At 57.0% G+C, this 17,760-nt stretch overlaps 1 protein-coding gene across 7 annotated transcripts in view; it reads left to right on the top strand.

Annotated features, from left to right (window-relative positions):
* Positions 1 to 13,013: 13,013 nt before the first annotated feature.
* Positions 13,014 to 17,760, top strand: part of LOC144723081 (CUGBP Elav-like family member 1) — a 60,205-nt gene continuing 55,458 nt past the window's right edge. For 6 of the 7 annotated variants that reach the window (XM_078601657.1, XM_078601655.1, XM_078601656.1 and 3 more), the window contains exon 1: positions 13,025 to 13,225. In XM_078601657.1, coding sequence (XP_078457783.1) covers positions 13,039 to 13,225 — 187 coding nt within the window. In that variant the 5' untranslated portion in view covers positions 13,025 to 13,038. Of the gene's footprint in view, positions 13,226 to 17,760 lie in introns of all 7 variants that reach the window. The other variant, XM_078601650.1, reaches the window with a different exon arrangement.

Raw genomic sequence — 17,760 nt, 5'->3', positions numbered from 1 at the left:
CACTCGGCATGAATCGACCAAGGCGGCCGGGTCGCTGTGGCCAGTGGCCGCAACTCGGTGCACCGTGGCGACCCGCAGCTCTCGAGTCCTTGCCGTGTCATCTCCTTGCCGCGTCATCTCTGGCCGTGTCATCTCTGGCTGTGTCATCTACTGGCCGTGTCATCTCCTTGCCGCGTCATCTCTGGCCGTGTCATCTTTGGCTGTGTCATCTCTGGCCGTGTCATCTCTGGCTGTGTCATCTCTGGCCGTGTCATCTCATGCCGTGGCATCTACTTGCCGTGTCATCTACTTGCCGCGTCATCTCTGGCTGTGTCATCTCTGGCCGTGTCATCTCTGGCCGTGTCATCTACTTACCGTGTCATCTACTTGCCGTGTCATCTCTGGCTGTGTCATCTCTGGCCGTGTCATCTCTGGCCGTGTCATCTCTGGCCGTGTCATCTACTTGCCGTGTCATCTACTTGCCGTGTCATCTACTTGCCGTGTCATCTCTGGCTGTGTCATCTCTGGCTGTGTCATCTACTTGCCGTGTCATCTACTTGCCGTGTCATCTCTGGCCGTGTCATCTCTGGCCGTGTCATCTCTGGCCGTGTCATCTACTTGCCGTGTCATCTCTGGCCGTGTCATCTACTTGCCGTGTCATCTACTTGCCGTGTCATCTCTGGCCGTGTCATCTCTGGCTGTGTCATCTCTGGCCGTGTCATCTCTGGCCGTGTCATCTCTGGCCGTGTCATCTACTTGCCGTGTCATCTACTTGCCGCGTCATCTCTGGCTGTGTCATCTCTGGCTGTGTCATCTACTTGCCGTGTCATCTCTGGCCGTGTCATCTCTGGCCGTGTCATCTACTTGCCGTGTCATCTCTGGCCGTGTCATCTCTGGCCGTGTCATCTACTTGCCGTGTCATCTCTGGCCGTGTCATCTACTTGCCGTGTCATCTACTTGCCGTGTCATCTCTGGCCGTGTCATCTCTGGCTGTGTCATCTCTGGCCGTGTCATCTCTGGCCGTGTCATCTCTGGCCGTGTCATCTACTTGCCGTGTCATCTACTTGCCGCGTCATCTCTGGCTGTGTCATCTCTGGCTGTGTCATCTACTTGCCGTGTCATCTACTTGCCGTGTCATCTCTGGCCGTGTCATCTACTTGCCGTGTCATCTACTTGCCGTGTCATCTCTGGCCGTGTCATCTCTGGCTGTGTCATCTCTGGCCGTGTCATCTACTTGCCGCGTCATCTCTGGCTGTGTCATCTCTGGCTGTGTCATCTCTGGCTGTGTCATCTACTTGCCGCGTCATCTCTGGCTGTGTCTTTTGTCTTCGTGCGCGTAGTGGGAGGGGTGGGGAGGGGCGGGGCGGGGGGTAAGTGGGAGTGGACGCAGAACGACGCCTTCATCGTTTTATTAGCCGACATATCAGAGACGAACGACGCGATGTTTCATCATTTTTTTACAGCTCAATTTTGTTGTTGTTGTTGTTAGGGCCAAGTGGTGGTGGTGGCCGTGTAACGCGATGTGAGGGGGTTGGGTTGGCGACGGTCACGCGGCTCGCGCAATGAGTGCTGCCGGATGATCCACGACCGATCACCGCATCGCTCCCCATCTCTCCCTGTCCCCCGGGGACGATGAGGACCCTCCTGCTGCTGCTGTTGCTGCTCCTGCTGCTGCTGCTCCTGCTGCTGCTGCAGTGGAATCTGAGAATTGTTCGGAGTTGCGTTGGCTCGTAGCTTCATACGTTGGGCGCGTGGCTCGAGCGAGCGGAGTCTTAGCCCCGGTTGTAAAGCCTCTTCCAGCAGCTTGCAATCACCCCACACCAACCCCAACGCACCTCTCGAAGGCAGACTTGGCAAGGCGGGGGGGAGGGGGTTCAAGGTTGTGACGAGCAGAGCGAGTGGGAAAGATCACCACCACCACCCACACAATCGGTGAATCCGTGCAATTGAAGTCGCTTCGACGATTTGTGTGCAAACGTGAGAGAGGTCGCAAGGTCACCACTGGCAGGGCACGTGTCAGGCCGACGCGATGGGCGAACCTCGCAGTCTGCCACCGTCCCACATTCGGGAGCATTGGGGTTGGATGTGGCCGGAGGCAAATGCATTCGATGCAACCGGCCACTGCTCGGCATCTTCCCAACCACGATCACGTGCAGGTGGGCGTGTCTGTTTGGACTCCCCCCCCCTTCAGTGACGTACGAGCGTCGGGGCGTGGCCGCAAACGCCTCTCTTGGGTGCACTCTGCAAAACAGCGCCGCGTCGGCATCTTCGGTGTTATTTATTGGGTACACGGTGCAAACGTTCCCCGTGGGGGGGGTGATCGCGGTGGATAGCGCCGCTCGTGCTGTAGCGCGCTCGTTAACGGGAACTCTTTGCTCGGCGTGGCTTGCCGGCAGTCTGACGGCACGCCAAGGAGGAGGGGGGGTAGACTCGTAACAAAGTGCTCGCTCGCTCCCTTGGATCCCTTCCCAAAGACGCAGCCGCTCGTCCGAGCGGCCGTGGTTGTGCGCACGCTCGCAAATCTGCGTCGCGCGCGCACGCCTGTAGGAGGGAGGGAGGGAGCGGTCGGGTGGAGGACGTTCCGTGGTGCGATGCGTAAACGTGGCCGCTGGGGGAGACAAAGGCGGCCGCGCGTGGTGCTGGGGCCACCCACCCCCCCCCCTCGTGTGCCGTGGCCGGCCTTCATAGGTGCTCGCGAACAGCAGGTAGTCATTTGAGGCTGAGTCGACCTAGGGGGGAGGCCCATGACCGGTTCAGATAATCGTCACTGGTGTTGGCCGTGAGCGGGAATCGAACCCGGGTCGCCTGGTTCGTAGCGCAGCGTGGCGCTAACCACTGCACCACCGCTCCCCACAAATATATAGACAACAACAACAACAACAACCGCCATTCGCCACTAAGTGGCGGTGACGTCACCACGACGCTTGTGCCAGGCCATGTGCACCTTGAGGCCACGTGAAGTGTCGAACGCCCGCTGGCAGGAGGTCACGGGGCAGACCCAGGTGCCACGGGTCGACTGACCGAGATGACCGAGATGACTGGCTGATGCACCACCTGTGCCCCCTACTGTACCAACTTGCTGTGCTTTAGCCACCCGGCGCTCCGCTCGTTGTTGTGAGCGTTGCTCCTCCGCCCTCCGTTGTTGTTGGAGGGCGACTGCCTCCAACTGCCCAGTAGCGTCCTTCACGAGCCTCCTCCACTGAGGCCGATCTTGACACCGCTGGTACCAGTCATCGGCAAGTCCACTCAGCTCCACATCCTCCTGTACCACATCACTCCATCTCTTCTCTAGCCCGTGCCGCGGCCGTTTAGCCTTCTCGATCCGGCCGAACAAAAGCTGTTTAGGCATGCGGTGGCTGGGCATGCGGGCTACATGACCCAGCCAACGCAGCCTTGCCTGCCGGAGGAGCTCACTGATGGGACTTTGCCCAGATCTTTCAAGGACTTGTGAGCTCCTCACACAATCCAGCCTGGTTAAACCCAGGATGGATCGTAGGCAGGCCAGCCTAAATGTTTCCAACCGGCGAAGATGCTCCACTAGGGGGGTCCACGTTTCGCAAGCGTAGAGAAGGGAGGGAATGACCGTGGCCGAGAAGACCTGAAGCTTCGTGCGGAGCGACAGACCAGGTAGCTTCCACACAGCGTTAAGCAACCGATGAAAAGATATTGCCGCTCGACTGATTCGGAGTGAGACCTCTGACACACACAGAGACACACACACACAGAGACACACATAGACAAAGATACACACACAGACAACGGTTGCTGCACAAGAACACAAAATTCCACCATCCCTCCTACCGACCCCCCCCCCCCCCAAAAAAAACCACGGCAAACAAAAAGCAACAGCAGCAGTTGCAGGTGCAGCAGGAAAGAGCGAATACGCGCGCGAGTGCGGCTCCCTCGCACGCGCCAGCACAGCAGAGGGGGGGGGGGGTGCTCGGCAAACACAACGACAACAACAACAACAAGAAGAGAGAGAAAATAAATTCGAATTCGGTGAAGAAAAAAAACCTCGATATTCTAAGAGCCGCGAAGCACTCGGTGGTGAATCCGAGACGGCGCCGTGGTTCTTAGTGAATGACGCCACGAAGCCCGTCCAGGAAGAGCCACTCCGGCCGGCATGAGAGGCGCGGTTTGTCGACCCCTCCACCACACCGCCCTCTCCCCTCCACCGTGAGCCGCTACATCTCTCTCAGCCAGATGGGTGGGGTGGGTGGGCCAACTTTCATTTACGAAGCCCAAGCAATTTTAGAAACAACACACACACACAAAACACCCCACGTCTCCCCCCGCCCCCCATCTCTTCCTCCTCCACAGGGCTGGAAAACTGCTGACGATTTCATTGCACGACGGTGGTTTGAGGCTCGTCGAGCCAACTTAGGAAAGAACGAGAGCCGTTTCTAGATTTGAAGCTTTCGTGACTGCAAGGATTCAAACTCTTAGGTTTTTTTTCGTCACTGGAAAATATATATACAAGGTCAGGGTCTCTTGGGATTCCTCTTTACTTGATACAGCTATCGTGCTGTGACGGTTCCACCTGAAGACGGAAGCTGGTGTTGCCTCCGAAACGTCGTGATTTATTGTTTTATTTTTATTATGTCTCTTTTATAATTTATTTATTTACCTACGTAAATTTACCAAAAAACCTAAGAGTATGAGAGCCGTTTCCTTTTGCCTCTCAACTCGTCACCCGCCTCCTATCTGGGGTGTGTTGTTGTTGTCGTTGATGATGCGGCGAGAGACTGCAGGCCCCCTCCCCGCTAAGCTACGATCGAGGGACCTTTCATTTCTCTCTCCGAGATTTGTATCGCTTCGTGGAAGATTAAACACAAAATAGAGGTTTTACATGTTTGGAACTGACCAAACGCACGGGACTAACAGACGGATTGCTCCGACTCTCGGATTTGGTGTCCATGCTATCGGCAGTTCTGTTGACGCGTAGGGCCGTTTAGAGTAAAAGCTAAAAAATGTAATGAAAACAATTTATCAAGTTGGAGAGATTCAACGTGGACGTTGAGATCGTGCCATACACATTTAGATGACTCTGTCTCTCGGTGATTCATAGCAAGCGATGCCAAGAATGGCTGTTATTCATTTGTGTTGGTGATGTCCTCTCAGCCAACGCCAAATCGCCCTGGAATGCGCCCGAGCGGGCTTCAGCTATCAAGCGTAACAGGTGTTATAGGCTGTGGCGAGCAGCATCCACTATTGCACTTTACTTGTGTACTCCCACTGCTCATAACCTTTGACGAGGGCAAAGAATATGGACTTTAAAACAGGGACGAAAAAAAATTACAGCCCTTTGTCAATCCACTGCTGGATGAATGCCTCCCACGCCGTGTCACCACACTGATCAGTACTTGTTGAAGAGGAAAGGCAAAGACACCACTCGCCACTGATGTTGGCTGTCTCCAGGTTTATATTTCTTTAAAAATTCCGCGAGGGAGGTTTGTGGTGGTCCCTAAATGGCGAGCTTTTTGTGCGCTGCATTCAATAGATATGTAATAAACGACTGGACCACGATGTCTGTCCCAGTGTCCTTTATTATTCGGTTCGTGCTGTACACCCACACGGCTGTCTTTACTCTGTAGCTTCTCCACGGTGCTGACTCCAATGTCGGCCCGATCCCCAACAGCAGCTCCGCTGCTGTTTCTCTCACACAGCCCCCCTTGGCTGTACTCTCTGCTGCTCTTCTCCCTCCGCAGCTCTCACAGCTTCTTGCTCTCTCTCTCTCTGCAGCTCCTCCTGGCAGCCACACCGCTGCCTCTAACAAGCAGCCCCCTCTCTCTCTCTCTCCGCAGCTCCTCCTGGCAGCCACACCGCTGCCTCTAACACGCAGCCCTCCTGGCTGTCTCCTCCCCAGCTGCACACCACTCCGCAGCTTCCTCTTATCTTCGGGGTTGGCTCCCGATCGCCGTCGGCGCCCCCCCTCTCCACACTTGCCCGCGTGGCCTCACTCTTTTCCGCTCACACCCCGACTCCCTTCCCCTTCCGGTTTACCCGCTTAAAGCCCCGAACCTTACCCCCACGTCACATGACTCCACCCCCCGTGACGTCACCTCCGGAAGGTCGCTTACGCCCGCATTACACCACCCTCCCCCGTAGAAAAATCCCAGCCGACCTCGGCTGACCAATAGCAAATCGTAATGCGGCGAACCGAGCTTCCCCCCCTAAAGGACACTAAGCATATAATGTAACAACAAGAACAACAACAACGCAATGAACATCAACGATCGTACAAAAGCATGCAATAAATACAACTGTAAGAAAAAAATAACAAGACAGCAACAATCAACGAAACGTAAGCGATTTGGAACGTGTGCGGGTCGCCGGCCCGTCCCGGACGGTCGGCGGCCCACTCGCAGAACGGGAACGCGATGAAAGTCGAGGAATGACAGGGGGTAATCCCCCTGTCGCAGCTGGAAGTCCACCGACGTCCCGTGTCCCTAAAGAGTTAGTCTTGGGCTTGTCCTGTGACCGTGCCCGCAGCTGGGTCGGAAGGGCTGCAGGGCTCGAAGGTCCCGCAGACCTGGCAGGCGTCCTCCGAGCAGGGCCCCTCGTCCCCCGCAATGTCACGGCCGGCCTGTCTGTTTCGGAGGATCTTTAGCCGACTTGACCGGTGCCGAGGCCTCCTGCTGCGGCGGAGCCGGGAAGCGGGCCCAGCAGTCTCTGGCGTAGTGGCCCCTACGCCCGCAGCGGAAACATTCGGCCTCGTTGCGCCGAAGCGCAGGCCTCGCCTCCTGACGGCCCCGTTCTGGTAGCACCGCGCGCGGTCTCGGCCCGCCGCGTCCCGTCCATGGAGCGGAGGCGGCCGTCAGTTGTTGAGGGCCCCGGTCATCCGGAACATAGACGGCCTGCGCAGGGTTCCACCCCAGCGCCTCCTCTTCTTTGACGGGCTCCCCCGTCCACGCCGTCACTTGTTTCCAGCGACGGAGGTTGAATTGCGCATCGAGACACTTAGCAGCCATCCGGGAAGTTAGCTTCTCATGCCCACACACAGGCATGGGGATCCCTAGATCCCGAGACAGCTCCAACATTTTCCCTAATATGAGAGGCTCCAGCAGGTCCTGTGGCGTCTCAGGATAAGCTGCCATGGCCAGCTCCAGCACCGCACCCCTGAACGCCACGGGCGACTCCTCTGGTGCTCGTTGTCGTTGAGCGAATCGCCGATGCGCATCATCTGGTGGCTCATAAGCATCGGCCATTTCTTGAAAAACACCACATAAAGTTGCCTTCTTATCGGTCGCTATGGAACGGAAGAATCGGACAGATTCGTCGTCCAGGAGAGTCGGCAACACCTCCAAAGCCTCCGCATCGGTCCATCTTGCTGTGCGTACCGCCGCCAAGAAGCGGCAGGCGAACGCGCTCCAGTCCCCACCGACGGAAAATTCTTTAACTGTTGTAAGGTGGCGACTCCGACTCCTCTTCCCGCCGTCTTCCAATGGTGGTGGTTGTGATGGCAAATTCAAAATGGCGTCGGCCCGCGGCGTGGCCAAGATGGCGGTTTGGCGCCACGGAGCGCGCAAAATGGCGGCCTCTTGCCGCGTGGGCAATGGCGGCGGCAGGACAGGCAACGTGGCGGCCCGCGGAGCACCACTTGCATCATCCATCGTCCCTGGCGCGACGAGATGGCATAGATGCGCCAGGACGTCCTTAAGTGCCTCCAGTTGTACCGCCATCGCTTGCCATCGTTGATCCGCGTCTGATGATGTCGACGGACCCGCCACCGCGCCAACATCCTCCACTCCCGTTCCCGTGGTCTCCTCAGCCGGGCTCTCCTCCACCACCCCAACAGGATCCGCGGTTGGAGGGAGTTCGTCGTCGTCGGACGAAGAAGCCGATGCAGGCGCCGGATTAACTTTCTTCCTCACTTGTTTCGACATGCCGTTGCACTTCCGACACCAGTGTAATAAACGACTGGACCACGATGTCTGTCCCAGTGTCCTTTATTATTCGGTTCGTGCTGTACACCCACACGGCTGTCTTTACTCTGTAGCTTCTCCACGGTGCTGACTCCAATGTCGGCCCGATCCCCAACAGCAGCTCCGCTGCTGTTTCTCTCACACAGCCCCCCTTGGCTGTACTCTCTGCTGCTCTTCTCCCTCCGCAGCTCTCACAGCTTCTTGCTCTCTCTCTCTCTGCAGCTCCTCCTGGCAGCCACACCGCTGCCTCTAACAAGCAGCCCCCTCTCTCTCTCTCTCCGCAGCTCCTCCTGGCAGCCACACCGCTGCCTCTAACACGCAGCCCTCCTGGCTGTCTCCTCCCCAGCTGCACACCACTCCGCAGCTTCCTCTTATCTTCGGGGTTGGCTCCCGATCGCCGTCGGCGCCCCCCCTCTCCACACTTGCCCGCGTGGCCTCACTCTTTTCCGCTCACACCCCGACTCCCTTCCCCTTCCGGTTTACCCGCTTAAAGCCCCGAACCTTACCCCCACGTCACATGACTCCACCCCCCGTGACGTCACCTCCGGAAGGTCGCTTACGCCCGCATTACAGATATATGAAATTATTGAATGTATTTTCTGGTAGATATCAATGAAATAAAAAAAATTCGAAGTCTCGAGGAAGGCGGTACTGCGGGGGAATCGCCTCCACCCCCCTCCATCACCCCCCCCCTCCCACTCAGTCGCCCTCCGTGTGGACCTGCCACTTGCTGCCCCAGGTCACCGTGTTGATGGCTCACTGCGCTATCCACTATGCCACCCGCTGACCCCAGCAGTGCGTCGTCGATTAATACATCGGCGAGGCTGCTGCTGCTGCTGTTGCATTGGCAGTGGAACCAGCGGCAGCCCTGAACCGGTACCGGGCCCCAAACTTCACAAATCTCACACCGGTTATTATAATAATAATTAACTAATATCGCTTTCACTGAGCAAATGCAGAGAGATCGGTCCAAACTTTTTGGACGCTCAAACGATTTGCCGCGATCTCCTTCCCCGAGCCCTCCCTGCGGCAACTCATCACTGTCTTTTTTTTTTAACCAATAAAATGATCTCTCTGGGCCAATTTGCTACAAGGCAATATTTGTCTTAAGAATTATAATGAAGATGATGATGGTGGCGGTGGTGATGACGATGATGGTGAAAGAAATGGATTTCATTGATGCGTCAATTTACTTAACGAGTCTTTGCTGTCCAGACATTTGGGTAAGCCACTCTGCACACATCTGTCCGTCCAAACTTTCACTCTGTTAAAATTGGTTCTTTGATTTCGCTCAAATTTGATCTCTATTTACAAACCCTCGCTGTGACAACACACATCTGCTCTTTCCAGCTGATAAACAGCACAAGCCTTTGTCCAAATAATCCAGAAATCGCCCAGTCCCGTCAGAAATCGGAAGCTAAGGTGGGTTTGAGCCTAGATTTTGCGTGGCTGGGAGCGACCATCATGCATAACAGGCGCTCTCGGGTCCTTGAGGGGCTCTGTGGCTTGACGGCACCGCCCTGACCGGCGCGATGAAGTCCAAATGACCCCCACGACCCGCACGGCGTGGGCAGGCCCCTCGCCCGGAAATGGATTGGCATGAACCAGGTGCACCAAGAGAGTTCATCCCTCGGGGTCAATTTGCCGACAAGGCAATAACTTGACTTACGCGGGATGATCGTGGTGGCGATGTTGATCATGACGATGATGAATTAAAATAATTGGACTTCACTTTCTTTCGCGAGCCTCAGAGCCCGATTCTCTCAGTCAAAATCCCACCACGTCCCCGGATCAAGGCGGCTTTCTCCCCCACACCCATCTAACCCCACTTTACCAAACAGCCCACGAGTCCCCAGGGACGAATAGGCTCCGGGGTTAATTGCGGGAGCTGTTTGTAATATCTGTCCCGTGATTGCGCTGGTGCCTGATGACATTTTACGAGAATTTCTTGCGATCTGCGGTAAAACATCACCCCCAAGGAAACGCACTCACTCACACGGGCACACACGCACACACACGGTCACGCACACGGTCACGCACACACAAGCACACACAAGCACACACGCCCACACATACGGGCATACACACGCACGTACACATCACACGTATAGCCTTCACAGGAATGTTGGGGCAAGTTCTGTCACCTATGAAGGCCGGCACGGCACACGAGAGGGTGGGTGACCGGCACCACGCCCGGCCGCCTTTGTCTCCCTAGTGGCGATGTTTACACATCGTAATCAGGTACTCATCTGAGGCTAAGTCGACCTAGGGGAGGCCCATGACCGTTTCAGGTAATTATCCGCGGTGTTGATTGCCGCGAACGGGAATCGAACTCGGTTCGCCGGGTTCGTAGCGCAACGCGCTGATCGCTGCGCCACTGCTCCGCACACCGCACCCCCTACACAGCACGCGCACACAGAATCACACGCAGAATCACAGAATCACACACAGTATCACACACAGAATTACACAGAATCACACGCAGAATCACACGCAGAATCACACGCAGAATAACACGCAGAATCACACACAGAATCACACAAAATCACACACAGTATCACACGTAGAATCACACGCAGAATCACACACAGTATCACACGCAGAATCGCACGCAGAATCAGCGCGATTTCTTTGTTTCGGGAGTGGGTGGCGGCGGGCACGGGGTTGCTGCTCCGCTCATCCCTGTGGTGCCGTGACGCGGCATTGCCCCTCCTCCTCGTCCGCGGCCTGCGGACCGCGCGGCCAGGCGGAATGGTGGAGGAGCGTGCGGGCGCGTCACGGCGAATTCGGTTCGCGTGGACATTGATTCTTCACGGAGGTGGCGACGCGGGGACGACTCGACATCTGAGACGCGTTCGAGTCTGCTGCTGCTGCTGCTGCTGCTCTCTCTGTTTCTTTATTGGGTCGGGGCTGCGTCGACGAAGTCGTCTTGCTGTTGCTTGACGCGCGACTCACGAGCACGAGACACACGAAGGGCGGCGCTATCGCCTCTGGGTGTGCGAAGACGCGCCCTGACACGCGTAACGATGCCGCTTTTCCTAAGATGCCGACAACAAAAATTGCCATCTTTCATCCGCACCGAGAGAGCGATAGCCCGGTTTGTGTGCGTGTCAGAACACCGATTTATTCCATTAATAAGCCACGGTTTCGAAAATTGCAAATGTTGCCTTCCCTGGGCAATGTCCGGTCCAGCCGGGTTCGCATTCGCCTTCTCCACTCCCGAGTTGATCACCACAGATAACTTACCTTCACAAGAGCAAGAATTGATAACAATACGTGCCTACTTTTAACGCTGCTCACCGTCCCCAGCAACACATTCACCGGTGTGATGAGTTGAATATTTGTTTGACCCCGTGAAGTCGCCACATTTATGGGACCGCCACTTTTCCACCGTGGGTTAATACGGGACGGGACTAAGCAATCTCCCCCCTCCTCTACCCGCTCGCTCTACTCCCTGACTTAAGTCCTTCCACCCTCATCTTCGCCTTCCCCACAGACAAGTACAAAAATCCTCGCTCGCGATCCCCATTCGAATTGGGCAGTGAACCCAATCCCCTCCCCCCCCACCTGAACCCCCTCTCCTCTCAACCCAAGAGCACAGAGTTCTGGGTCTTACATCCGCAGAGTTTATCTTACCCGACTGTCCCTGCGTAGCGGTTCGTGCTCTGAACCGGGCTCTTAATGAAATACACCATTTTTTTTCAACTTCCATATAAATACAAACACAAAGGAATCGCCTCGCCACGTCGGCCGATACCGCACGGGCCCGGCTCGACAGGGCCCGGATCGGAATTTCCCCCAAACAAAGGCGGCATCATCTTCTTGGTTCTTTCGGTAAAGTCACGTAGAAGGGAAGTAATAAAATAATAAAAAATAAAACATAATAAAACAATTCTCACGACGTTTCGGCCACAACGCAAGTAGCCGTCCTCAGGTGAAAACCAGGTCTGTCGAGGCGACAGCGTCTGAAAGAACCAAGAAGATGAATCCCTGCAGTCACGAAAGCTTTAAATCGAAAGGCGGCATCGTCGTCGTCGTCGTCGGCTCAGTGGGACCCTGAGAGGCGACTTGGGGCGGACGTCACGCGGCCACTTAAGCGGCGCCTCCGCAACGGGGACCTCCTCCGCGACGAGCGGGCGGCTGTCGCGGGGAATTTGCGATAACGTCCAGCACGCGCGCGCGAGAGAGAGATAGAGGAGAGGAGGGTGGCGATATGGAAGAGAAAATCCAGTGACGTTGCGTTAAAAATGCCGAGTGGCTGTGGCGCGCGTGCGGTCTTAGTGGCTCGGCTCGAAGGGGAGCCGCGGAGGCGAGATGCGCATTTAACTGCAGTCACTTTAAGATGTTTTCTTGTTCATGTTTTTGTTTTGTTGCGGTTGCACCCCGAGTCAAGAGCCGCATGGCTCACAGGGTTATACCTAATAAATGAGACTGAAACTCGAACGGGGGACGGCTTCCGCTGTGATGTGTCGCGTCGAGAACTGAACAAACGGCTGTATAATGCTCGTGGAATAATCTAATGTGCATTGTGATTGCAACGGTCCCTCTCGCTAAATCTAAGTGTGTCTTCTTTCCAATCTCTTTGTGATCCTTCTCAGTCTCTCCGCACCCGATTCTTCTCTCACTCTCTCGTTTGTTCGCTCGGCTTGTTCGCGTTTCCCTCATCGCCAGCCCTACCGCACGTACACAGACAAAGATCCCCCGTATAGCCTTTAATAGACTTGTGGGGCAAGTGCTGTTTGCGAGCAACTCAGGAAGGCCGGCACGGCTGACGAGGGGGTGGGTGGCCAGCGACACGCCCCAATATCTTCGCCTTCCGAACGCTGATGTTGTATACACACTACACCAGGTACTCATTTGAGTTCGAGTCGACCTGGGGAAGCCCAGGACCGGTTAGGTAATTGTCACCGGTGTTGGCTGCGAGTGGGAATCTAACTCGGGTCGCCGGGTTCGTAGCGCAGCGCCCTAACCGTGGCGCCACCGCTCCCTACACTCCCTACACACACACCGACGTGCAAACACTGACTCGTCACCCCCCTCTCTTCTGAACTCACCTGCTCCTCTCCCTTTGCCCTCTCCTCTCTCCTCCTCCGCCGCTGCCGAGAGCAGCATGGGCCAGGACGGCGGGGGCAGCATGAACGGCTCGCTGGAACACGGCGGTCCGGCGGGGCAGCCCGACCTGGACGCCATCAAGATGTTCGTGGGGCAGATCCCGCGCTCGTGGAGCGAGAAGGAGCTCAGGGATTTGTTCGAGCAGTTCGGCCCGGTCTACGAGATCAACATCGTGCGGGACCGCACGCAGAAGCCTCCGCAGAGCCGCGGTGAGTGGTCGTGCGGGCGGGATTTGGTGAATTATCGGGCGAACGTGCAGACGTTGGGCCGACGTTGGGGCGACGTTGGACCGACGTTGAGTCGACGTTGGGTCGTCGTTGTGGCAACGATGGACCGACGTTGAGTCGACGTTGGGTCGACGTTGTGGCAACGATGGACCGACGTTGGGTCGACGTTGGGTCGACGTTGGGTCGACGTAAGCATTTTGACGGTGTACGCTCACAATAACAAGCGGTAGCATGGACCCAAAAAAAAAACGCATAAATAATAACCAGAGTAAATGTAACGACATCACGGCTTCACACAGTCATCGCTCAACGCGAGCAAGCTCAAGTAATGCACGGTTCAGTTATAATTTAATAAGGGTTAGCGGAGTGATTATTCGACGTGTGAACATGTCGCTGTCTGGGAGAATTCTCAGAGCTGGGGATTTAAGCGTGAATTGTGAACGCGCGGGACGTTGCTTCCCTCTCCCCCTCCCCGTTGAACAGTGAGCATCTCTCTGACTGATTACCAGAGGCGTAGACACCCGTGTGCTACTGCGGGCACACCTGCCTGTGTGGGTGTCCATCTGCCGCAGAGCGCGTGGGATTGGCGACTGCGTTGCAACATCGACAATGCGCACAGGATACACGGAAGACACTGGGACGTGGGGGGGGGGGGTAGCGCGGGCGGGTTAGCGCAACCGCGCTTTGAAACCGGCGACACGAGTTCGATTCCTGGCCGCGGCTAACATCTGTGTCGAGTGATATCTGAACTGTCAACTACCTCACCTGGTATACAGGAGGTCGTCGGTTCGACCAAGACCCGGACGCATGTATAATTGTAGTTTGCGTGTCTCTCTCTCTCCCCGTGGTCGTTTGGATTTTTCTCCGGGTCCTCCGGATTTTTCCTCCACATCCAGCAACATGCGTTTATAGTAGTTGGCTGTTATCAATTGCCACACGATAAGCCGCTTCATTATTTGTGGCCACGTCGGTTCTGAAGATAACAAGCCAGACGGCTCAGTTGGGGCCTTACCTGATAAAATACAAATTGATTCGAAAAGAGATTAAATTAATTTCCAACCGGCAATGAAGTACGGTCAAACGGCCTCTCGCGATCGGCAGGGTGTGGCGGAGGCATTTAATCCTGCAGTGGAGTGACAAAGGGGCTGGCAGGTGGAGCGCTGTCACCGTGGCGAGCGCATTGCACTCCGAACACCGGCCACGGCCGAGTTACATCACCAGCGACGTTTCGCATCGGCGGCGAGCGGCATCCAAACCGGCCCTGGGCTCGCCCCATTCCCCAAACCTTCACTGGACCACCTTAAGCGGGGAGGGAGGGGGGTCAAGTACGGTCACAAATCTCTCCACGAAGGACGCAGCATCGGGCAGCAGAGACGTGAGCGCTGTAAACGATTTGGGAATCGCGCATTCAGTGACCACGCGCACGGCGGGTTTGCTGGCCGCCACATCTCGGCCTGCCTCGGCGTTTGGCTCGTCGGGCCCTCGCGCGCAACTGGTGGGGGTTGAGTCGGGGTCGACCCATGTGGTCGCGTTGTCTTCAGCGCTTTTTTTTGGCCCAGTCCGTGTGAAGTTCAACGTCTCGATCCCCACTGCAGCTGCCTTTGTCTTCTGCCGAAGATCCGAGAGTGGGGGGGGGGCGGGGGAAGTCGCAGCTGGGGTTCGTCATCGCGTTTGCCTTGCGTGGTGGCGCAAATCCCAAATATTAAAATTGCTTTCGCGGATATCCCGCTGCAGTCGCGACCGCCGCCTTTATTGCATAGGCGGTGATTGCCGCGGGCCCATGGGGAGGCGAATCACGACATGCGATGTTGAGCCCCTCCTCCACTTTCGATGTATACACTCGCCGTGAGATGACGGAAGAGATATTGTCGTAGGCACGCTTGTTCAGAGATGCAGCGGTAGAAGAGAGACGCAGATGAGAAAATGTCTGTGGTGAGATGAGAGGTATGTCGACTCTAAAATTAAAACTCATTTATTTAGAACTAATTTTTGTGTTTAGTTTGTTGTCCTTCCCCCGCACCTCCGATTAGCACGGTTGTATACGTACGGTGCGAAAGAAGTCCAACATACATACTGGACATACAGGACAAACATGTAATGAGATGATAGAAGAGAGAGATACAGGCAAAGACGGAGATGAGAGCGATTCATTAGCGCTATTTTTCCTCGACCTTTTAATCGTTTGTAAGAATCTGAACTCGAGCTTGGCATTTGGTGCCTCCGTGTCCGTGTGGATTCCCCGTGGAATCCCCCCGCCCGCCCGCCCGCCCCACCTTGAACTCCACGGGGCTCCACGCCTCTTCCCACGCGCGCTTTCGTGTGACGCCCAGCCCATAGCCACCATCACCACCAGCCACCACCACCAGCAGCCACCACCACCAACAGCAGCCACCACCACCACCACTACTACCACCACCACCAGCCACCACCACCAGCCACCACCACCATCACCAGCCACCACCACCATCACCAGCCACCACCACCACCAGCCACCACCACCACCAGCAGCAGCCACCACCACCAGCCACCACCACCACCAGCCACCACCAGCCACCACCACCAGCCACCACCAGCCACCACCACCACCACCAGCCACCACCACCACCAGCAGCAGCCACCACCACCAGCCACCACCACCACCAGCCACCACCACCACCAGCCACCACCACCAGCCACCACCAGCCACCACCACCACCAGCAGCCACCACCACCACCAGCACCACCACCAGCCATCACCACCACCACCACCAGCAGCCACCACCTCCAGCAGCCACCACCACCACCACCACCAGCCACCACCAGCCACCACCACCAGCCACCACCACCAGCAGCCACCACCAGCAGCCACCACCACCAGCACCACCAGCCACCACCAGCCACCACCACCACTACCACCACCACCAGCACCACCAGCAGCAGCAGCAGCGCATTGCCACGGCGCCATCTCACGAGGGGGCCACAGTGATCCTCGGCGGGCCTCTCGGCCCATGAAATGAATGGCCCCCCGGTGATTGATCGCGAGATGAAATGTCGCGATGGCCAGCGGCGGCGGCGGTCTGCGCGCCGCCGCCGCCTTGGTTGGGTTTGTCGGTGGCTGGAGCGACGCGCGAGGATCGAGGCTTTCTGCTCGCGAATGAACTGATGGATCCCCCCCTCCCACACCCCTCCGCCGGGTCTAATGCAACCTGTCTGGCAAGATGACATGAGTGTGTGTGCGCACGGGGAGCGGTGGCGCATCGGTTAGCGAGCTGCGCTACGAACCCGACGACCCGAGTTCGATTCGCGCTCACGGCAAACACCGGTGACGATTATTTGAACCGGTCATGGGCCTCCCCTATGTCGACTCAGCCTCAAATGAGTACCTGGTGCGGTGTGTAAACATCATCCACTAGGGAGACAATGGCGGCCGAGCGTGGTGCTGGCCACCCAACCCCTCGTGTGCCGTGCCGGCCTTCATAGTTTCTCGCTAACAGCACTTGCCCCAACAGTCTGTTAAGGCTATACGGGGGGTCTTTGTATGTTGTGTGATAGCCGTAAATGGCGAGCGGTAGCGCACCGGTTAGGACAACGCTGCGCTACGAACCGGGAATCCCGAGTTCGATTCCCGCTCATGGTCACCGATACCGGTGACGATTATCTGAATCGGTTCAGGGCCTACCCTAGTTCGTCGACTCATCTTCAAATGAGTACCTGGTGCGGTGTGTAAACATCGGCACTGGCGAGACAAAGGCGGCCGAGCGTGGTGCTGGCCACCCATCCCTTCGCGCGCGTGTCGACCACCATTGGTGCCGCTCGCTAACAGCACTTGCCCCCAACATCCCGTGCAGTCTATACGGAGGGCCTTTGTCTTTTCTGTGCGCGCGCGTGTGCGTTCATCTACGTAAATTATCGGAATCATTCTCAACTCGACAGGCAGTGGCGGCAGCGGTGCAACGTAGAGTGGATGGCAGGCGGCTCGGTGCGGGAGGCAGGGAGGGAGGCGAAAGGGAATTGTATCAAAGTGCTGATTTCCTCTTGGGTGTAATTGCTTGTTCGGAGAGAGAAGCTCAAGCGGCGCTGGGGCCGTCTTTACAATTGCGGTCGCTTTCTCTCTCTCTCGGCGTTGGCGTGGAGATGCCTCTGCTGCCACGTCCCATGATTCATCACCGCCAGCAGCAGCAGCAGCAGCGGCAGTGGTAGCGGCTTCAGCCGTCTCTCCTCCTTTTCGCACAGAGGTCCCATTGCCGCCGTGCGGTGGGGGGGGGGGGGTCCGCGGTTGCTCTGCACGGCTCCCGCGTGCGCACTCAGCTCGTGGACGCGTCGAGTCCGCAGCGATGAGCGATGTTTGTTTGCTCCGCGTGCTGCGAGAGCTTCTTTCGGGGGGACCGACACGCGGCTCTCTTTCTCCCACGGGGTCGAGCCGTGACGGAGACAATCGTGGTGCCGCACGAGACGTCACGCGGCACGAACGAACCCAGCACGGGTTCCACGTCGTCACGAGGGGCGCTCGGCTGCTCGGGTATTCTCGCACCGTGAGC

This window comes from Lampetra planeri, chromosome 16, assembly GCF_965212315.1.
Source record: "Lampetra planeri chromosome 16, kcLamPlan1.2.h2, whole genome shotgun sequence".
Taxonomy (NCBI): domain Eukaryota; kingdom Metazoa; phylum Chordata; class Hyperoartia; order Petromyzontiformes; family Petromyzontidae; genus Lampetra; species Lampetra planeri.
Note: the sequence above shows the minus strand (reverse complement) of the source record. Positions and strands in the feature narration are given on the sequence as shown.